The sequence below is a fragment of the Chaetura pelagica genome, unplaced genomic scaffold, assembly GCF_000747805.2.
Source record: "Chaetura pelagica isolate M959 unplaced genomic scaffold, ChaPel_1.0 scaffold171, whole genome shotgun sequence".
Taxonomy (NCBI): domain Eukaryota; kingdom Metazoa; phylum Chordata; class Aves; order Apodiformes; family Apodidae; genus Chaetura; species Chaetura pelagica.
The window spans coordinates 3,627,982-3,650,775 of NW_009952066.1; the positions used below are offsets into that span (position 1 = coordinate 3,627,982).

General features: G+C 40.9%; 1 protein-coding gene across 1 annotated transcript in view; it reads left to right on the plus strand.

Moving 5' to 3' along the window:
* The first annotated feature begins 9,113 nt into the window (after positions 1–9,113).
* Positions 9,114–22,794, plus strand: part of DCBLD1 (discoidin, CUB and LCCL domain containing 1) — a 34,927-nt gene continuing 21,246 nt past the window's right edge. Inside the window, exons 1-3 of the mRNA XM_010005242.1 lie at positions 9,114–9,135; positions 10,886–11,098; positions 22,353–22,490. Of these exons, the coding sequence (XP_010003544.1) occupies positions 9,114–9,135; positions 10,886–11,098; positions 22,353–22,490 (373 nt within the window). The remainder of the gene's footprint in view (positions 9,136–10,885; positions 11,099–22,352; positions 22,491–22,794) is intronic.

Sequence of the window (22,794 nt, forward strand, 5' to 3'; positions counted from 1 at the left end):
GATCCCCCCTGGTTTCTGAATATAAGTGATTGGTAAATTTTCAGTTTGTTTGCATTTTGTCCTTATGTCTGCTTTTCCTTGGCTCCTTCTGTCTTGCCTTGTGAATGCTGACTAGAATCGCTAAAGAGGGAGGGAACAGTTTTCCAGTTGCAGTTCAAAAGCAACGAGTGCACCCACCACCATGAAAACAGCAATGTTTTCAGTCACACAGACTTAGCTATAAATAGCTCTAAGCCCTTTCTATGTACTTCTCTTTAGGTTATCAGGGGACATAATTCAAACAGAATCAGAGACAGGGAGGCCACTGGGAGTCACACTGACAGAGAAGGGAGAAAAAGATGCCTTGGGAAAGTTGTTACCAGCATATGCACATAACATGCATGGCTATTGATTAATATGTTATGCAAATTACTTGTTGATTTGCATACACATAATACATTATTTATATTTATCTAAACTGTGCCACCTTAGTCTACTGAAGCTACACGCGTAGCACAGCAAAAAATGGGTTTGAAAACACCAATTTCGAGGATGCTTTTGCTACGGTATAGAGATGCCTCAAAGCTGTTTTAGGTACCAAAAGCAGAATAGTTTTGAAAGCCCTTCTGAGCTAACACACCATGCTCTGAAGTGTGGTTGAGGGTGGTGGTGGGCACCAAAGTCCTCAGCATAGACATCACCATAGGTTTGGGGCTGGCTGTATCACACTGGATGCTCTCCTGTGACATGTACTCATCAACACATGGGTTTGCACCATCTGCTAAGAATAAAACAAGCCAGACAAAATCAAAATAAAATCCTTCTGACTGGATCCTATGGACTGGTGTTGGATCCCAACTACTTGCAATAAAAAAATGTTAATAGCAATGCATAAGAATGAGCACACAACTTCCCCAAAAGGTTTAATTAGCTTTACAGCTGAAAGCAGGAAACTTCAAACTGGGACAATCTAATAGTGATGTTTAAATAAAAAAGGATAGTGGTTTAACTAGTTTTAAAAGTATACAGATATCTTAATTTTTGCTTTCAGAATAAATTATGAACTATCTAATTAAACTGATTTCTGTCTGTGAAAATTGTCTGAGTGCTAAAGACACATTTTTGAGGTTGGCTGGATGCTTGCACATGGGAAGGCTGCCAGTGGTTATGGTTGGGGTTGTTGATCCTGTTTAATTAAGCCTGGGAGCTGAGTGTTACAAGGAGGAAACACTTTAGTCTTGCATTCCCTCTCTTCCTGTCTCTTCCTTCAACAGAACCAGGATCTGCCTCTCTGGAGCTTTCTTCCAACATGCAAGGGCTTAATTTGGTGGTGGTGGTACTTTGTCATCCTCCCTGAGCAGGCTTTCCAGTCCCAGTGTATCCTTACTTGTGATTTCTGTTCCTCTGATGGGACAGGGTTGCTGCCTGCAAAGCAACTCCTTGCTGCTTCTCCGTGTAGGTAGAAGGAAGGACAAGTGCATCCAGGCAGTGCTCTATCTTTGCCTGTCTCCAAGGACCTTCAGTAAAGGTGTTTTCAAGCACCATGAAGAGGGACAGGAGAATAAATAAGAAAAGCATAGCAGGGCAAGGCTAGAAATCTGGACCTAAGGCCTCCTACAAGACCAAGATCTTAATTTTAGTATTTGGTATCACACATTCAGGCTCAAGTTGCTACTGTAATTACAGTAATGTTTATCAGGCTTTTCCTAAAGCTCTAAAACATTGTCTCTTCCCTCAGCTGCTGCAGAAACCTTGTTTCCATTGCAGTTTGAATCTGTGATGTTCAAGTTTCTGGCACTTCCACCACAAATTGTTCAGCAATATTGGATTTCAGTCTAAGGCTTTGACATTAAAGTTGAAGTCATGTTGATGTCATCTTCCAGATGTTCGTGTCTACTGAATTAAAATTGTGTTTATTTGGTTTATTTCAAATTACAAAAACAGTTGGGGAATTCTGGATGCGGTCCCTCATGTTATACAAAGGCCCATGTGTCTTGTCAGAAATCAAACAAAACTTTTCTTCATGGTGTAGTAAGAGAGACCTCAAAACACTGGAAACGTAGGTGGGCTTCTTCACCCACCCAAACAGAATGGCTTTGTTACTTCCCTGAACCTTGCTGTTGCAGCTGCAGTAACTGTGAATAATGGGCATGTGTGGCTTCTGCCCCAAACTACTCGTATTTTGTTCTGGTGCCACACCAGCTCTGTCTTGGTGGGTTGCTTTGACTTAATAGTCAGCTACACTTCATTTGTAAAATGAGCTCATAGCAAAAAAAAATTTTTTAAAAATTCTTTTGTTCTTCAGGTATGAAAAAATAGATTTTAACCTGTAAAATATATTCAAGGATCTTTTGGGTCCCCCTCAACTGGGAAGCTTTGACATTAAGGTGCATTGCTTAACAATGGGGTTGTTGCCCTCCCTGTTGTCTCAGCTTGCTTCCAAAGCCAGAGGTCTGTACAATCCCATGTTTCTTTTGTCAGCGTGGTACAGAGGAATTGAAGTTGAAATGCCTGGGAGCCACAGAGCTGAAAGTTTTCGGAGTTGTAATAGATAAGCTGCAATATGAAGTATTGTGCTATTTGTAACAAGTGCTTGGGTGATCGTGTTAATTTTTTCAAATCCAGGAGGGATCAGCACTTCTGATCTGTTAGTGTTTTGTCATAGACAGAAGTGGCATAGTTAAACTCGTGGTCCTTAAAACAGGTACCTGAGAATATTCTGATTTTCAAGAAGTGCTGATGCTTTTGCTTTGAAAATGAACTTTCTGGGGTTTTTTTAGGTGAAATTCAGTCCCTGTGTTCTTTAGGCAGAAAGCTAGTAATATTGTATCAAAATTAATGTAACAGTTACACTGAGGTATTCATTCACACTTGAGTGAACAATTGTTCAGAACTTTCTGCTGTGCTGTTTCAAAACTTGAGAACTGCTAATGAAAAAATCCAGTCAAATAAAACAAAATTATGGAGTTTCAGTATAGGAGTACACAAGGTGGCATAAAAAGTTCTTTTCCGTGTTGTTTTTCGCATCCATTTGCAAATACTTTGTATGCAGCCTCATAACAGTGTGTCACAGAAGACACAGAAGTGGTGCTCTCGATCATACACGGCATCACAACCAACACTGTAGTACTTAAGTAATGATGTCACTGTGTTCCTTTCTATTTTTTGTTTTGTTTTGTTTTCATTTCAAAGATCTTTCACAGCAACTGAATGTAACTACAATGAACCATAGAAGTTGCAAAGCTTTCTGGTTTATGGAGCTTCTGAGCATAGTGTTCCAGTTAATACCTTGATGATGAGTATCAGGCAGGCCAGCAGTGTGAAAATATTGAAAAAAGGCATTTCTTGCACTCAGTACTGCAGGTCAGAAGCCTGATGTAGCTTTTTGACCATATTTTCATCTTCCTTTAGTTAGTTTTTTCTTCCATTTCTGTTGGAGTTGTAAGGAGCCACTTGTCAGATTGCAATAACTGTGGAGGAAATACCTGTTTTCCTTGAAGTTAGGTTGACCGAGTCAAAAAGCAAAAGAGAAAATTGAGTCTTGCTCATAAATGGCAATTATTATTATTTCCATCACAAAGAATTAATTTGCTCTTGAGGTATTTATTCCTTTATACCTTGGGCATAATGGGGGGAGGGAGGATGTGCATAGTTTGCTTTGAGAAAAGTGATGTGTTCTTTGTTGTTGTTTCTTAATAACAAATCACATATTCCATCTAGGCGTACACACACAAAAAAAGTGAATGTGTGATTTTTCAAGGAAGGTGGGACAGGTTTCATTTCAAGAAAGCAGACCACCCTTACTTGTTGGAAACTGCCAATCTTGCCTGACTTGTACCACACTAACAGGGGAATTGCCTATTTAAAAAAGAAGGCTGGTGGTTTCATTCTATCATGTTCAGCCATTTCCTCTTACCCGAATTTAAGCTATTTTGAAACCTTGCCTTCCCACCTGCTACTGTAACTGGAACAGCTCTACTTCAGCCTCTCCTTACCCTGATGTCTCTGAATTTCCTGTCCCGGTGGGTTTGTCAGTCCTTAGCACTGCTGTGAATATTCCTATTCCTGTGCAACCCAATATTTGAGTCTGGCCCTGAGCTTACAACATATGTTTCCCACACAGTCCAAATTCAGTGCTATATATTGTAAGTTAATCTCCAGTAAAGCAGAGCTAAGAGAAAAACCTAGGAAAAAAACAGATGGAGAAAGTAGAGCAAACAATTTGCATATATATATTATATGTCTCTCAGTTCAGATTAGCATTTCTTACTTTGCCTGAAAAGTCCTTAATAAAAATGCAACTGCATGTTTGCCCCAAATCAGCAGAATCAGAGCAGATGACCCAGTGACACAATGTCCCTCCAGCCCAGGAGAAGCCCACCAAGGGGTGGGAGTGGGCTTCATCTCCTGCTGTGGCTCCTCCACGTGCCTGCCACATTGCTGGGATGCTGTGGGCAGAGAGACAGGGAGGACACTCATATCTGTGGGGTATTTGTTCCCTCTAGCCTTAACAGCCTTGAAGCTTCACCAGGACCCTGCCTTTCCCTGCGTGGGTGGCTGGTGGAAGTGCTTGTCTGTCTTGCCATTTGTTTACAGTCCTTCAAGGCTCCTCTGAGTGCACAGTTACAAGCACTTAGGCAATGAACTTCTCAGTGCCTTCGCAGTACCTCAGCACTTGGGGTATGTAATGTGGATGAGCATCTAAAAGTAGGCACATGTTTGTTAGAAAACAAAAAATCAACTTTCTCTTTGCAAAAAGGGGACCCTAATCTTAAGATTCTTCTGAAAATTCCACAAATGTGTAATTCCAGTCGTGTTTCTGTTCCCAGAAGCACACAGGCTAATAAAATGTTGAGGTGGTCAATCACAGCAGTATTCTATCTCCATAAAAGAAAGCATTAACAAATATTAAATTCAGTTATGCAGGGAATAAATACATAAATACAAATCTCTTTTGTTGCAGCAGTTAAAAAGGCATAGAATTTTTCTCACACCCACAAGCTTGAGAGTACTGTATTTAGAGTGCTGAAAAATGAATTCCAGTGCTGAAACTTGCTTCTCTGGAGGACTACATTTGAGTATACTGCTTAAGTCCTGAAAGCAGTGACTAAAACATACTTATTTTTGACATGTACTCTGGTACCGTCTGTCTTTCACAGATTGTGATGGAACCAGAAAGTGATCCTGAAAAGCAAAGGCAAACCTAGTTTGCTACTATTTGTGTATTTAATACAAGCAAAGCAAGAAAATTGTATGATGCTATTTACATTTTTGAGTAAACCTTGTCCCTTATGTGTTCCAGGATTTTGTTCTTTACAGAAAGCAGCAACTTCTTTATCCTGTGTCCTCATAAATAATTCATAGAAAGGGACTAGCAAGCTGTAGCTGCCGTTTTCTCTTGCCACCGTGATTTCTGCAGTCATCTGGATCATCTTGTTAGTGAGGTCTCATGTAAATGTAGTGCTAGGCTTCATCGTGACACAATTCCTTGAGAGGCATGTACAGATGAGATGGTTGCTCTCCAGAAAATTATTTCATTAAGCAAAGAAGTTTATCAAGTCTTTATGGAAAAGTCTCAAGGTGAGAATTTCTGGTTCATGTTTGTATTAGTTGAAGTAAGACTTCCTCTAATACCTGTTTTCAAAACGGAATGCTGAATGCACTGTCCTCTCTTCAGCAGAATGTGGCTTTTTGTTGATGGAAGAAGTTGTTCATAGGGAGATTTCTCATTTCTTTTGACATTTTAACAGCTAAATAAATAAAATCTCAGGTCCCACCAGGTTTTTTGTCTTTGCAAACTTCTATAAGGATGAGATATTTCTGGACTAGTAAAGGCTGCCCAGGGTGTTCGTGGCAATCCAGCAAAGTCACTCCCATGTAGGTCAGAACAGCTGTAAATATTTCCCTGGCACATGGATGTGCCTGCAATTCCCAAAAAAACTCTTTAACTTTGAAAAACAATAGTGTAGTTGAAAGCTACATTCTAAGGCACTTAGGATGGTTGTCAGGGAATTTTTTCGTGTACTTGATGGTGACAAACCAACTGGTTACCAAAAAACTTGGTGTATGTTTGAGGTAGAGCATCTCCTGAGGGTGGCTGCAGGGGACACCTGGAGGAAAGCCAGCCCCCAGCTGCAGCCCCAACAGAGCAATTGCAGCTGGGCTTGTGGTGGGAATTTGTGATTTATGGAACCACTGCGGAACCAATTGGAGATCATTTGCTACCTCTCATTCCTACTTTAAGAGGGACATTACAGTAAATAATGGCTGTGAAGAGGGAGAAAACACACTGTGGTTTGTTTGACCTCCTTCTCCTTTTGCATCCCTTTGAAGTTGGTAAGTAAATAATTTGGGCAATGAAATCAGCACTCCACAATGTTCCTTTGTTTCTCCTGCTGCTCTACCTTCCCTTCCTTCTCTCAGCCCTCCTCCCAGCCACTTCTTGGTTAGCTTGGGCAGCAAAATGGGTGTCCTGAGGAATTGCTGCAGCACAGGGGTTCAATTGTTTCCTGAGAACCTAATGGAGTCAAATTAAGAGACAATTCAAAGAAGAAGTTTAACTGGAAATGTTTGATTTCTTTTTTAGATATGTATCTGTTCTTATGCATAACTTGAATCTTCTTTCAAACACAGACACAAGTCCTTCCTGACTCAGTTATTATTGTATCACTTAATAAGCCAGAGTTATTACTTCAGGGAAAGCAACATGGAAGATGAGACAAATCTCATTTCTCCTCATGGGGATTCTCATCAGAGCTTGCAAAGCCATACCCTCAACTCAGTGCTGTTTTCTTCCCTTTGGCTGTGTCTGTTTGCAGCTGTGGCTCTTCAGAAAACACTGATTTTTAGCTGAATCAAAAATTTAGGTATAAAACCTCAGTTTTCTGCTCTCTTCTATCAAGGGAAGAGGAGTGTGAAGGAAGAAGGACAGGCTGGCAGCCCGCTGCTGGCACTGCCCCCTGGCTGCCAGGTAAGTGTGGGGAGCACAACTTGTCACAAGCCCCACCATGAAGGTGGGCATCCAGAGGGATGTCAAACTAGGGGAGAAGAGGCAGCAGTGAAAATAAGATTACTTTGGGGTCTTTGTCCTGGTGGGAAGAGACCTGTTGGCAAGAGGTGGCAGGTAGCTAGAATCTGTAGCCAAAGAGGCTGAGAAAGAAATGCTGGTGCCTGAAGGAGCTCATGCAGTGGGTGGAAGAGGGCAGGGAGCCACTTGACTGTGTGCATGAGCATGCCTGAGTGTAACATGTATTTAGCACTGGAGTGAGTCCAAGTCGGTTATTATTTGCTTAGTGAGGGTGAATCAGAAGGATGAAAAAGGCAGCTGTTAGCTGCCAGGATATCGTAGCGATGCTTCTGAAGGTGCACTTTGATACCAAGCTATGTAACTGTTCTGTAGTTGGTGGAAGAAACATGTCCAGTGAAAGGTGCAGCACATGGAAAGCTTTTATATCAGTTATGTAAAAACCTGCAGCCTTTTTGCTAACTCATAGGGTGATATGCTGAATGCTTGGGTGAAGGTGCCACGCACATTCAGTCATGCATGTCAGCCAGGGGTGTAGAAGCTCAGGGAGTGCAGGAGTGAGAGGCCAGTGCTTGGCTTGTGCATTGGGCTTGGGAAGAGATGGGAGAAGAGAGCCCAGACAGGTGGGTTTGGGTGGCAGGAGGCTACCTCAGAGAACCAGCATATTTTTCAGAGATCTCCAACTCCGCTGCTTCTGGAACCACCATCGTTTTGCTAACGCCACAGTATCTGTCAGGGGCTGTGTCCAGAGCAGCTCATGGTATGGGGCCAGAGCTTGTTCGTGGGCATTGATTTTATGACCTACATCCTTCTTGGGCAGGTCAGATCCTGGAGTGAACCCATCTGCCCATGACCCAGCAGCTGTGGTCAGACCCAGCCCAGATGCAGCTGCCTGGAGATACTCCTTCGATTTGTCCCATGCACATCCATCACGCATGTGTCTGAGGATGGGGAGTGGTGCTACCTGCCAGCCATCTGGTCCCTCCTCTCGGCCTCTCCGCAGAGCCATGGCCTAGTGTCCTCCAGAGGGGTCTCGGGTTGTTCTTTCTGCTCTCAGTGAACACCACGCAAGAAAGGGCAAGGTGCAAGCACAGAGCCTGCTGCTGCAGCAGAAGGTGCTGATCATGTTTCTCACTTCTTGGAGAGTTATTTCCATCGTCTGCCACAGGAGACTATTTTTATCTGTGGTAAACAGCCTTAATTCCAGTGCTGTGTGATCTTTGGTACAACCTGAGTGCAGGGCAGTGGGCAGGTGCCTGCAATCCAGAGACCACAATCTTGATCTTGATTCAAATGCCTCTGGGAATTTGGATTACAAAGCATGTTTGATGTATTTTTAGTAACTCCTGGTGCTAAAGAGAGATTTTATTAAATCTAAGCTTGTTTACACTTTCTGGCTGCTGCGTATCTTGTGCTCAAATATTTTGCTTTGCTCCTGTCCAGTGAGAAATGCCCTGGATGTCTGAGGCAATGCTGCCAACTTCTTGCCAATTGGAGTGATATAAAGCAGTTCTCTGATAATGCTAAGTGATAATGTAGTATTAGCAAGAAGTCCAGTGTCAAACTGCTGGCTAGTTGAATACCCAGATTTCCACCCAGAAGAGCCTGTAGAAGGCCTGTAGAGAGCAACATATCAGGTATTTAAACCACAGTTTTAATAAGGACAAGCAGTTGTGATTTAATCTTGGTGTATTTGAGGTTTGGCCAAGATATTTCTGCTGAAAAATCAAAATTTCATGTGGAAAAAAATAACTTTTTTTTTTTTTAATGTGATCAGGGACACGTTTTGAATTCCTTACAAATTTGCTTCAATTTCTGAGCCCTCTGTGTACAGTGTGGTAATATTTATTCTTCATTTAACCATTAAATCACTCTTTGAATTAGTTAGATCCTGAGTTTTATTCTACCTTCACTATACCTTCAGTCTTCTTCCCTAGGATGCATTTTCCAGCAAATTTCAGTGTAAGATTTTTCTTTGGTCTTGTAATTTTGCTGAGAAACTCAAAACTTAGAGCTGCCTTTGGGCTTCTCTGTAAGAAGTGATAGTTACTAGGACTTGGTCTGATTTTTTGGACATTGCTTCGGTTCTTGTGGTGAACAAGCTTTTGTCATGACCTTTTCCTTTGAGGCAGGTGGGCAAGAACAGAGGCAGCAAGGGACATTACAGGTGCAGGGTGATGCTGTGCTTGCCTTCTATCAGCTGGAGTGTTTGAATGACCACGCTACACCATTGAAAAAGCTGGAAAATAGCATTATGCTTTCTTACCTCAGAAGATATTCAGGTGCTAATATGTTTCAATGCTCACTCAAAGGCAGATTTGAAAAAAAAGGATTTCCATGGGAACAAGACCTTGTATAACCTCAACAGAAGAGAATGGCAGGCTGAGGTCTTTGGTGCATAGTTTTGCCTGTACACTTTCTGCAGAAATATAGTGCTCTGTGGCTTGGACAGTTGTCAGGGCCTTACCACGTCTTTTCAGCTTTTTGAGGAGAGTTATGTACAACAAAGGATCTTTGGGATTGTACCAAGGTGACAAAAGCCAGAACATAGCTCAGAGAAATGAAGACTAGATAAACAGTCAACTTTCATTTTAAGGAGTTTATCCCTATGACATCTTGTTGTGGTTGTGTTTTTCTTTTGTTTTCCCTTTTCTTTTCCAATAAGGGAAAGTTGTAAACGAAGTTCCAGATTATAGTTACTACTTTAGAGTAGTTAAAGTGAACATTGTTGACTCCCAGCTCTGCAGGAGTCTTTATTTTATGAATACTTGTAGGATTAACTTCAATTTTACAGTGATAAATATGACAGTATACAAGACTCATAAATAAAGAGTGACAATGTCCTAGCTAACCTAAAAGTGAGGACTGCCTATTACATGCATCTACATAGGGCACTAGTTCCTCTATTGCAACAGCTGCTGTTATTTGGAAGATTCAGCAGAACAGAATAGCTTAAGCTTTAATATATAAATTTTAATTTACTAGTACACTTTTAAATAGTTCACTAAAAATTGCTTCCTTTAGTAGTCAAGGTCTCTTATCTGATACCTGCTTCCTTTCTCTTCATGGATGCTTCCTGTTTTCCATCTCAGTCCCCACATCCCCCCATGCATTTCCATGTGCCTTTTCCTGTTGTCACATATTCTGCTGCAGCTGCTCCTCAGATGCCTCTCCACCAAGGAAAGGCTCCAAAGGTGATCTGGTTCCTGCACAGTTCCATGAAAAAAAACACTTTATGTGTGCCTACCCTCCCCCCTTGAGCAAGGAGGTGGCAGCACTTCTGTCTCCAGGCATGCCACCATGAAGTAGCCTATGTACCCCTAGTGTTGCACATCCCACTTCTGAAGCTTCTCTTGTGTCATTATCTTGTCCCCTGAGCTTTTTGTGTTGTGTAAGTGGCACAAGAAAACCAGCAGGAAAGTAAGATGAGTCAGGTCTGTGATAGTAGTTAAATCATGTCTGTGCTTTCATGCATGATTCAGTTACCTTCTCTCTGGCAGCTCTTTCTATGGAAATAAAAGGTGGAGAGTTATTTGGGAGAAAAATGTTTAAGGAAGGATCATAACTATTACTTGTGGAATTGCATCTTCAGGCTTTCAGTAGGGTTTCACTGTAAAACAGAAAGCCAGAGAGACTCTGTTGCTACAGGACTGTCAAATACATCTTCATGGGTGTTTTCGACCCTTCTTTCTACTGATTTACGAGAGAAATGTGACTGCATTTATTTTAGTTACCTATGTTTCAGCAACAACATAACTGATGTGGAGTACTACAAAATACTTTTTTCAAGGGTGGAAGTGCACCTAAGACATGTGGCCAACACACAATTTTTTATTGAGGAATATATTTTGTTTCTCTTCCTTGTTTCTTCTCCTACTGCAGGGGATGGATGTGGGCACATGGTGATTTACCAAGACAGTGGGACCCTGGCATCCAAGAACTATCCTGGGACATACCCAAACTACACTCTTTGTGAAAAGAAAATCCAAGTGCCTCCAGGAAAACGTCTGATCTTAAAAATTGGAGACCTAGATATTGAATCACAGAAATGTGAATCCAGCTACCTTACCATCCAGAGCTCTTCAACATTTCATGGTATGTAAGAGATAAGACAATGGTCAATGCATGAACTGGTGAAAGTGTGGATAAAAGACAGCTCAGCAAAATGCAAGAAATATTAGCCTGTGTTCTTTCTTCTTCCTTTTTATAATCAAGCGTTTCAATTCTCAGTACAAGAGGCCATTGCCCCTTGCACTGGCTGTTGTTCTGTCAAGGCTGGGGCTGCTGCCACGCTGCAGAGGGGCCGTGGGGGCTTCTGAGCAGCTCTGGCACATCCACTGCAAGGGCTCTGCCCTCAGCCCGGTGGAGTTGTGCTGTCACAGCTTTGGTACAGAAACTATGCGGACCTGTATTGGCCCTGTACCCTTCTAAGGTAGGGGAAGAGCTACCTCACAAAATAGAGATGAGAAACTGGAGTCAATGATCCTGCATGTCTCTATTTCCTGGGTAGTTCAGGGCTCAGAGAGGAGATAATCGGTATTGTTGCGAGCTGTTAGTCACTGATAACCTTTTTTAATGGACAGGGCTTTAATACTTGCAGATATTAAATGTGTGCAGCCAGTCTGCATTCCTGTAAGAGTTTTGCATGGGAAGATAAGTGAGTAACAGGCTATAGACGTGTGCTTAAAACAATCATAACAACAACAGGATCCTCCCCAGGGAGAACCTGAGGCCTTCCTCAAATTGGTTTTCCCAACCAGTTGTTGCTGAAACTTTTGATCTGCTCTTTCTAGAAGAGGCAAACTGATTTTCGAGTCAGTGCATCTTCCTTTCAGAAGCCCAATTCAAATGTAGTGCTGCAAGGAGTTCCACAGTGCAGGAATAAACTCATGAATCAACGGTTCATAGAATTTTGCCCACTAGGAGTGGGCTGTAGCCCTCCAGTGAGCTGAGGCTGAAGGTGCTGTACTGAGCTTAACAGGCAGAATAGATGCAATGGGAAAAGATGATGAAGAGATGAGTTATGTGGTGCCTGTGCAGGTTTTTCAAGTCATCCAGCTCATTGCTTGGCTCAGTCAAGTGTGTGGTTCTTCTAAGCTGAGGACTCATGAGATATCTTAGTAGTTAGGAGGGAATGATTCCTTTAATTCATGAACATGCTAGGCCTGTCACTCCTCTGGTAAGATAAGATCAAGTGAGGTTTTAAAGCCTTGCTCAAAAATGAAGGGAAAGGCAAACATTGTTCTCCAAGGGGAGGTATTACATTTTGAAAGAGCCTTCACCAAGAGTGGGCAGTGACATGTTGATATCTAAGCCTTGTTTAGAGCTTGATTTGAGGCATAAGGAATGTTTCTGTTCATGTGTGCTGGGATTTTTTCATATTGTTTACCTTATTTCAGAACTATAACTAATGAGTTTGTTCACTTGCAGGAGTCTGTCTGTACTTGGACTTAAGAGATAGGTGTTTAGTATTACATTATCATATCTTTGAATAATTCTTATTGATGCTATCTTGACATTTCTAATCAAAGGGTTTTCTAAGAAACAAAGATAAATCAGTATCATGTTTTCTAAAGTGAAAATGAAGCTTAGATGTAGATTGAAATTCTGGCTCCTTACACATCAGCCTGAAGACATCTTCACATAGTCCTGCACTTATTCACCATATAGACACAAAATACCTGTGTTATGCAATCAAATCCATAGAATTAATTTCTTTAAAGTATTCCCACACCCATTTTCAGACCTGATTGGTAACATCTGATGCATATGGATTGTAATTTGCATTCTCACTAATAAACTGTACAATTAGCATATTTTGCTCATATCTGATTAAACAAGTTTTGTAGCTTAGGCACACATGCCATCTGTAATGGTTTTTGTGGTCTCCAGCTCTCTGTAGACTTTCCCACTAGTGCACCTCCAGAGTCTCTGCTCTACATTCAGGTAAATCAGTGCAGAACAACAGTGTTGACATAGTGCTATATGCATAAATTCTTTATTTTGCTTGTGGTTTAAAATGCATGGGAATTCATGGATGATATTAGAGCTTCTATAAGTCAGATATTTCAATAGCTTTACTATAGCTCTGGGTTTTAATATGCATTTGTGTAAACAAAAGAAGCTCTCTGAGAGGACACTGCTAAGTCAATTCGGTCTATTAGGCAGCTATTTCTGAACCCAGATTTCCTCTTCACAGCTCTCCCCACTTCATGAACATCTACAGTCAGGTCAACATCTTTGCTTTGGATGAGAAGGTACTGACTTTTGCCATCAAAATTCTTTCATATGCTGGTGGAGAGTTGAAAGGATTTTGTAGGCGTAGAAAATGTCTGAGCAATTAAAAATCAATCTTTGCACGTTTTGGGTATTTGGTCTGGGTTTAAAAAGAAAAATCTAAAAAGCTAAATGTGAATATTACTCATGTTTCAAATTAGCCCAGAAGCCTTTAAAAGATTTGCATTTATAAGACCATAAGGTCTGAAGGGCAATATGTTTTAAATGCCATGCAGATCTCCTCAGCTCTGCAGAAAACAACAGAATGAACGTCAGTATCTGTACAAATGTCTATTGAGGGGTATATCTGAAGCTTAGGAAATTGGTCAGGGGCAAAACACTTAAGTCTTCAGATGATTAAGTGTTATTTTCCTTTCCAGTTTCTCCCGGGTGGTATCTTTACATTTAACTGTAAGTCACTCATTGCTATAACCTTCTCCTGGGGTTCATGAAGTATTAGCTAGGAGTAACGCAAGTCATGTTTGGGGTACTTGTGTTTCAAACAGTAAGAGGAAGCTGTTATATACAAAGGACTGGATTCATCGATTTCTGTTAGCCTAACATTGATTTCTTAATTTTGTAAATCAGTGACTACAGATTAGATCACTTACATGCAAGTTCTAATTACATTCAGGGCATTCCTCAAGCTTTGTGGCTTTGCGTATTCCAATCGACTGGAGCCTCCCTGCTCAACTGGGACACGAACGTAATGTTACAGTTCTCACCTTTGATACTTGTCAGTTTTGATGGACCTATGAAGGGAGCAATTGTAGTTAGATTTCTCTAATATTGCCATCCAAAGGTCATCTTAATGAAGCTCTAAAATCAGAGACATAAAGTGTCTGAACACTATATGTCTGGGTTATTACTCTTCGCACTATTTTTTTTCTGTTTACTGTAGGAAGGATCCTGTAACAAGCCTTTTTTTTCAAACCATTAGCTTTGTATCCAGGCTTTGTGAAAATATCAATCATCAGTCAGCACAGGTAGTGTAACACCAGTTTTGGTGAAACTGAGTCACCTTTGACAAACCTTTAAATATTAGTACAGCTTTGCACATGTTGTATCTAGGAGAAATAAATAGAAGATCGTGTTCTGTTTCGAAGGCAAAGCTTTGCACTGGATGAAAATACACGGGGTCTTTTTGTGCCACAAAAAGAATCTAGAATAAAAATTAATATGAAGAATGATCTCACAGTGTAGGCAAGGTGCAGCTTTTACTGAAATGCTTTTCTTCTTAAGTTAATTGCATTATCTGAGCATATTAAAAATACTGAGCTCTGAATAAGAGCTTCTTTTTTTGATTAGTTAAAGGGGTATGTGAAAAAAAGATTAACCATGTGGTCCCTGTAGTTCTCAAGAACACATATTGCACTCCTTATGAAGGTGTAACATAAATGTTCTAAAAGTTGAACTGGAACTGCTTTTAGTCAGCTTCTTTTCAGGTCTTTTATCAGATTTCTGTACCACTTTTGACTTTTTTTTTTTTTTCTTCTTCTGTTATTTTCCCCTCTCTCCAACTAATGGCTTAGTATTTTTTCCCTTAATTTTGAGACGATCATTAGTCTTGACTGGAGAGAGATTCAGGAAGAGATAAGAGCCTACTTACTTCTCCATTCACTTGCAGTCAGTAGGAAGTTGATGTGTTCCTCTGGGGTGGATGTCAGATCTGCTGAGTGACTAGTAATAATTTGGGGAGTTAGTGCATTTAACTTGTTCTTGCATAATTTACAGCCAGTAACTAGTGTGAAATAGGTAGAGAAATTACTGAAAGTGCTCTTTCCTCCCCATGCTCCGTCACTAAGGGTTGTTAGACAAATGGAGCATTTACTGATGCACAAGTGTCTGATGGCTGTGGAGAGATGGGGCGTGCACGTGTGTGCACACCTACTCATGCGGGTGTGCAGGAGAATCCAGCACCTTTGGATGCCTCCTACCTGGCATTATGACTTGAGGGGATTCATCAAACCAGTCTCACCTTATTGTGTATTGTAATTAATATCTTGCTTGAATAAAGGGTGTGCCCAAGTTTCTTTTTTGCCCCTCAAAGGAAACTTGTTATTGCAGTATCGTTTCTGGTATTTCAGGAAATCCAGTGAAATGCCCAGACTAGTTCTCACTGAAGATCACGTTGAGCAGTCTCTTAAGAGTCAGAACTCTTCTAACAGTTGGGTTTCGCCTGAGTGGTTGTAGTATTCTGAGCTTTCAGCTCTAGACAGACATGCAATAAAGAATATCTGCTTCTGTTTTATCAAATTAACTCATTTTTTTCCCTCTTAGCTGCATGAAGTGTATTGTGTGTCTTCCTGTGGCTTTTGTTAAACAGCTACAGCTCTCTACTAATGATACTTTACGGTTGCTGCACTTCTGTCTTTGGGTTTGGCTGAAACCACAGATATGTTTGAAGTGGGGGAATCTCACCTGAGGTTAAGCAGGCAGACCTACAACCACTGCTGTTGGCCCTTTTAAAATTGTAATTACTTCTCCAACCTGACTCTGCTTGGATGCCTTTTTCTTTCCTTTATTACAGTTTTTGCCATTTCCCCTTTGGAAATGCTAACTAACAGTTGTATTTGGTTTTCCTAAAATGAGAAATGCTTACCAGTCAGACTTTGTTGCACAGAGTTAAATGTTGAATAACAGCTGTCTCATCCTGACTAACAAATGTGACTATTCTGTCAACTCTTGAGTTACTAAACACCACCTTCCCCATGTCCTGCAAAGACTGACACAGAGCAGCCCTTTTTTGTACCCTGCTGTATCCCTGCAGAGTGATGCTGGTTATCCCTGCACATGCGTGTGGCAGCATTTGAACAAAGAGGAGGCCTCTCTCCTCACTCCTTTGCTCCTTGGTAGGGGAAGAGGAGTTATTGCTTATGAAAATGGAGCATTTGTGTGAATGTGGGTTGGAGATGAATTTCAAGAATGCAGATGTTTTTATACAACAGATCCTTGCTGGTTTTGTGAGCTGTTAGTGAAAGACTTGCACTCTGGCTGGGTTTCTAGCTCTGAAGTGAAGCATCATCCATGTTCATCACAGCCCCTGTCCTTCCACAGCTATTGAGGTACTTCCAAACTTTATTTGAGAAGAGGCTTCTAAATATAAGGATCACAATTGAAACTGTTTTCCCCAAACAAACTCCTGAGGAAATTACAATCCTGGAGCGGCAGATCCATGGGATCATTGCTACGCATTGCTCACCAGCCATGCCCTACCCTGCCAGACAGACGCTAAAGAAAAGGGAGAAGATCCCCCACTGAAGAGGGGATGTTGTGAGCTAATATCTAAACTGGGTTTCTTAAAGACCTCTGCAGATGTCAAGCTCCAGACTTCAAAGTAAGTTGAGGAATTTGAGAGCAGAACAAGCAGAATGAACCGGACATGCAATAGCTAAAGGGGGCCAGAATTACATTTAAAAGGCAGTAATCTTACAGAAAAGGCAGAAAATATTAAGAACTACAGAAACAAACAGCCTGTAGAATTGCCAGCTGGTGTGAGAGAAGAGTCCTCTAGGCACAGCGCTTCATAAGGGAAGTAAGAAAAATAAAGAAGCATAATTCAACAAAGCAATCTCTGGAAGTATGCCAGAGCCTGGTTGACAGTAGCAGTAAACTAGACTTCATAAATCCAGACAATGCTGTAAAGATAATCAGATTTGCAAAACAACACTATTATGAGAAAGACAAAAGCAGCAGACTACTGCTAACATTTAAAAAATAAACAACATGTAAAAGAATATCTTCAGTCTCCAGAAGAGCCAGCCAAAGGATATCCATGAGACATTTTGCCATTTATCTTGCAGGATGTTAATACTGCTTAGGCACAGTGATTCCAAAATAAAAGTATTACATTTAAGCCACTTTAACCATTCAAATAGATCAGGAGTTCTGGACGAAGGTATTAAATGTTACCTTAATTATAGAGAATATAATATTAGGTATATTCAAAATCTCTAGGCCTACAAAAGTTCTCCTGCAGAATTAAAATAAAAATAAATTATAGATATCTATATCTCAAAGAATCTGGAGCAAACAGACGGAACCACAGCTAGGTCAACTGGTTAATGAGACACAGAAAGAAGAAAAGGCCCTGCATCTAGATGTAGTAATGCTGAAATATGGAGAACACCTACTCAGTTTCATGACATGTTATAGATCTGCTTATTAAATCAAGCTCTTTTCTTTGTTCTTAGTAAACAAACCAAACACTCCTACCTACTTACCCTAGCAGAGCTCTAGTCTAGTCACTTCAACAGGAAACAAGGAGAGAGATCAGCATTTATTACTAGTTTTTCAAGCCAAAATTGCAAAACAACTCACCTCATAGCTAAGATTAGAAGATGAAAAACTGATAACGTGATCTGGCAGTTCTCAAAAGGGATCTTAAAAAACTTTTGGCTTAGTCCCAAGTTTAGGAATTAAATATTTATCCAGAGTCAAGTCCAAATGCTGCAGTAAAAGTTAGTATGACTATAAACAAGTGTCTCCTTTTCATACCAGAAAAGAACCAAGGCTTTCTCCATCATCCTGCCTCTCCACTATGGTTGCACAGCATTTGTATAGACAGCCTGGAGAAATCAGTAAATCCTAGGTGGAATGAAGGCAGGAAGCACTTATGAGTTTTAAAAGTAAATTATAAAGTAGTATTTTTGCCACCTCAGTTGCAAGTGGAAAATACTGACTAATAAATACAGTTTTCAGATGAAGTCTAGTGTCTGAAGACGCCAATTGGTTTTAATCTTTTAATGTCTATAAAATCTCACAATGTATGTATTGAAGGTACAAGTCAATGAAGAGCAAATCTGCTGGGTGTTACTCTGTGTAGAAAAACTGCATCTAATTCAGGGGTACCACAAGGCGAAATGTAGGGAGCCTGGAAGACTATCCTTTTGCTTTTGCCTTTACAACATTAAAGTAAATGGAGGGTTGCTGTATGGAAGTGCATAGGAAGGAGTCTATAATCCATTATTTTTCTAAAGAAAGTTGGAAGACAGGTGAAAGCATAAAATTCCAGTCAAAACTGAAACCAGAAAAGTGTCTTGGCCCTGAATCAGTTTTATTTTCTAATAAAAAGTTCTCTCCCTGGGAAATTTCTTGGAAGACTGTCAGTGTAAAATAAATTGGTTAGGGGAAAATGAGAATCTGAAGTTAAAAGCGGAGGCAAGTGAGGAGCGGCGTTCCCCAGGGATCAGTACTGGGACCAGTGCTGTTCAACATCTTTGTTGGAGACATGAACAGTGGGATTGCGTGTATCCCCAGAAAGTTTGCTGATGATACCAAGCTGTGTGGAGTCATTGACACACTAGAGGGAAGGGACACCATCCAGAGGGAGCTTGAAAGGCTTGAGAAGTGGGACAATGCCAACCTTATGAAGTTCAAGAAGGCCAAGTGCAAGGTCCTGCACCTGGATTAGTTCAACCCCAGACAGAAATACAGGCTGGGGGGAGAATGGCTAGAGACCAGCCCTGAGGAGAAGGACTTGGGGGTGGTAGTAGATGAGAAGCTCGTCATGAGCCACCAGTGTGTGCTCAAAGCCCAGAGAGCAACTGCATCCTGGGCTGCATCAAAAGAAGTGTGGCCAGCAGGGCCAAGGAGGTGATTCTGCCCTTCTGCTCTACTCTGGTCAAACCCCACTGGGAGTGCTGTGGGCAGCTCTGGAAACAAGAAAGATATGGACCTGTTGGAGAGGGTCCAGAGAAGGTCCACTAAGATGATCAAAGGCCTGGAGCACCTCTTCTATGAAGACAGGCTGAGATAGTTGGAGCTGTTCAACCTGGAGAAGAGAAGGCTCTGGAGAGATCTTATAGCGGCCTTCCAGTACCTAAAGGGGCTACAGGAAAGATGGGAGGGGCTTTTCACCAGAGAAGGTAGTGATAGGACAGGGGGTAATGGTTTTAAACTGAAACAGAATAGATTTAGGTTAGACATCAGGAAGAAATTCTTCACAGTGAAGGTAGTAAGAAGCTGGAATAGGTTGCCCAGGGAGGTTGTTGATGCCCTTCCCTGGAGGTGTTCAGGGTCGGGTTGGATGGGTCTTGTGCAACCTGGTCCTAGTGGAAGGTGTCCCTGCTCGTATCAGGGAGATTGGAACTTGATTATCTTTAAGGTCACTTCCAACCTTAACCATTCTATGATTCTATGAAAAATTCCACTCTGCAAAAACTTGGCAAAATGGAGAGAGGTGTTGCCAAACATAAAACAGTATTATTAACAGCATCAGAAAGATGCTTGTATTGGTCACTTGAAACACAACAAACACTGAAAAGTGCAGAATAACACCTCTCTCTAAAAACAGACTGCAGGTATCTTTCAGGGAGTAAAGAACCCCTCAGCTAAACTGGTATCTGATCAGTTTCTGTACAGACAGCAATAGAGGACTGAGGTAATGCTTAAACTTTTTACTAAACCCTACCTTTCAGTGCTCATTTCTGTATTTGATAGCACAGAAATAAACTCTGCTAGATCTCAGGAGACTCTGAAGACCTGGCAGTGTAGGGCTGATATATTACCTGAATTCCTTAGAACTGTGTTGCAATGTTTTGAAAGGCATTCTCAGATCACAAAAAAAGAAGTGAGTGTTCTGTAGTATTAATAACACCTTTTTTTTTTCTCCCAATCTATGCAGAAAATGGATACAATTTTGGAAAATATTCCTTCTTTCAGTGGATACTGTTTCTTGCTTCTATATCCTTTAAAGAATTAGTCCTAGGCCCCCTTAGTTTTGAGCTACCTACAGGAGTCTCTTGGTACACCAGAACTGCTCTTGACAGACAATAACTGTAACTTGGTAACCCTTCTTGGATTTGTTACTTAACAGTAGAAACTTGTCCTTAGGCATTGCATGCTGATTTCTTAATCCAATTGTTTCTGAATTTTTTGGGTTTTTTTGTTTTTTTTAAATTTGTTATACAACTCCATGTGTCTAGATTTTATTATTTGTTATATTTATTTTATTGCTTTGCTTATGACATGCATGATTTGTTTGTATAATTGGCTGGAATGTATGTAGACTTGCTACTGGAGGACAGACACATAGACCTGATCCAGCTGGTGTGTGGCTGAGTGAATCAGCCATCTAAATCATACCTACAGAGCAGACAGGTCAGTGCCAGTTGCTGCGAGGGAGGAAGCCAAAGAGCACTTGTGAGAAAATATGTAGAGACAGTCCTCGAGAGAAGAAAAAGACTAAGGCTTTCTTAGGTGTTCTCAGAAGAAATGCAATGCCTCCCTGTCTTCTTCCCCTTTCTCTTGAAAAAGAAAAGAAAAGAAAAGAAAAGAAAAGAAAAGAAAAGAAAAGAAAAGAAAAGAAAAGAAAAGAAAAGAGAAAAGAAAAAAAGAAAAGAAAAGAAAAGAAAAGAAAAGAAAAGAAAAGAAAAGAAAAGAAAAGAAAAGAGAAAAGAAAAATATCTAAGTTAGCACTTTATATCTCCCACTCCAATCTGACACAAAAGACCTTCTCAAATAAATCACTCATGCAGTTGTCTGGTATGACACAGTGTCAGATGCTGTCTTTTTGATAAGTTCATTTCCTAAGCAATTTGTTTAACCCTTTTTCTAGACATTGTTTACTCTGACTAAGTCATGAGTCATTTTCAATGCTAGTACTCCAGGGAAATGTCACACTCATTGCTTGTTTCTTTGCCTGCCTGGCTTCGCTGCATGATTTTTGTAAGCCAAAAGACAGAGTTTTGCCTTTGCTTTGTCCCATTCTGGCTGTCATTGGCTCAAATTTGACTACTCTATAGGCTGATCTCAATAGTTGTTTTAAGGTTGGTGAAGTATTTAGGAAAGACTCTCCCAAGATTATCAAGCAAAATGAAGAGGCTCTTAGGAGCCCTCTAGGAAAGGCAGCATTCATCAAATTTGTGCTGTGATTGTAATTTCTTTTATCTCTGCTCTAAGTTGCCCTGAAGTAGCCACCACCAATAAAATGAGGTTGCCTAGGAAAAATCAAAGTGGTCCTTTTTCCTCCCAAGGACTTGCTTTAGGATCTAAAAGCTGTCAGTCACCTGAACAAATGGGCTGAGGGCTTGTAAAGAGTCTTTTTCTGTTTTTTCTCTTGGGGAAAAACCCTGCTATTTTACAAAACCCTCTTCTAAGCAGTTTCTAATGTAAGCATTCTCATAAATTCAAAAAAGGGTCCCCAAACTGCTTTGGTTATGCTTTGTCATCTGTGCCTGGGGGCAGCCAGGGACAAGTGTTTGCACCCAGGTGCTGTGCCAGAAGGCAAGAGCAAAGACTGTGGCAATCTCAACAGAAAGAAAGCTCCCCTCAGGAACTTACTTTTGAAGAAGCAAATATAATTATTAAGAGTCTTAGGCACACCTGCTGTCACAAGAAAGGAGTGTTCCAAAGACTGTTCCAAGATACTGCAGTTGGTAGCTGTAACGCCCTTATCTAATTCTCTGTAAGCACAAGGCTCTCGTCTCCCTGTCCCTCTCCCTTCTTCCCCTTTCTGTCCCAATCTGTTTTGTTAAAAACTCCAGAGACTTTAACTGCATATTTCAGTGGTCTAACAATGTTTTTAAAACAAAAATGAATTAAGACATTTTCTGAGCAAAGCAGCACTGCCATGTAGTACAATTTTGGCTCGTGGCCCACATGTCCTTGAAAATCAGGTACCCTCTTTTTGATCCTAACCTTTCCCAAGTGGCTGCTGTGCCACAGTAGGGTGACCTGTACGTGTTTGGAGAGTTTATCCAGGGGATGCTGTGTAGATCCCCTGGATTGCCTTTGAATGTTCTGTTCTTTGCTCTGCTGAGTTACTGCTGTAACTCAGGCTTGTAAGCATGCTGTACTTCAAAGGCCAAAGGGCATTAATCATTCTCTTAAGGCTTATGTGATGAAAGACGTGGGTGCTGGAGTTGCTGCCATGGAGAGACAATTGGATCCTGGCCACTCCTTGTCAGTGTAACTTTGGAGCTCAGTGCCCATAAAGGACTGGAGCCAAAACCCTTTTGTCAACATTTGGGTTGGAGGAGAATAGTGTGTTACAAAACCTAGCTAATCATGGGAATATTCCAGTCTAATCATGTCATCTAAACTTTTGAAATCTTTTTTGTTTGGTCTGTAGGGCCATACTGTGGTAATGTGAAGCCCATCCTCAAAGAAATCATTCTGGATAGCAATGAAGCAACTATTCACTTTGAGAGTGGATCCCACGTGTCTGGACGAGGCTTTCTGTTGTCCTATGCCAGTAGTGATCATCCAGGTAAAGTGAACTCCAAAAGCACTTATTTATAAAGGATTGGTAGCATAGCCCCTCCTATTTCATTATCTTCTTTATACACATAGACTTTAGTCCAAATGTTTGGTCCTAAATATTTCCAGATTAGCATGAATCATGATCATTTTAATAGCATGTGTGCAAGAAGTAGCTGTAATGTTAACCAGATAAAATAGCTGCTGAAATCCTACCCATGCAAGTTGCAATACATGCCCAGTGACAGAGAAAATTAGTACCTTCTCCTTGGAGCTCAGCTGGTATTTCACTCCTGTGTCTACAACAGTGATAG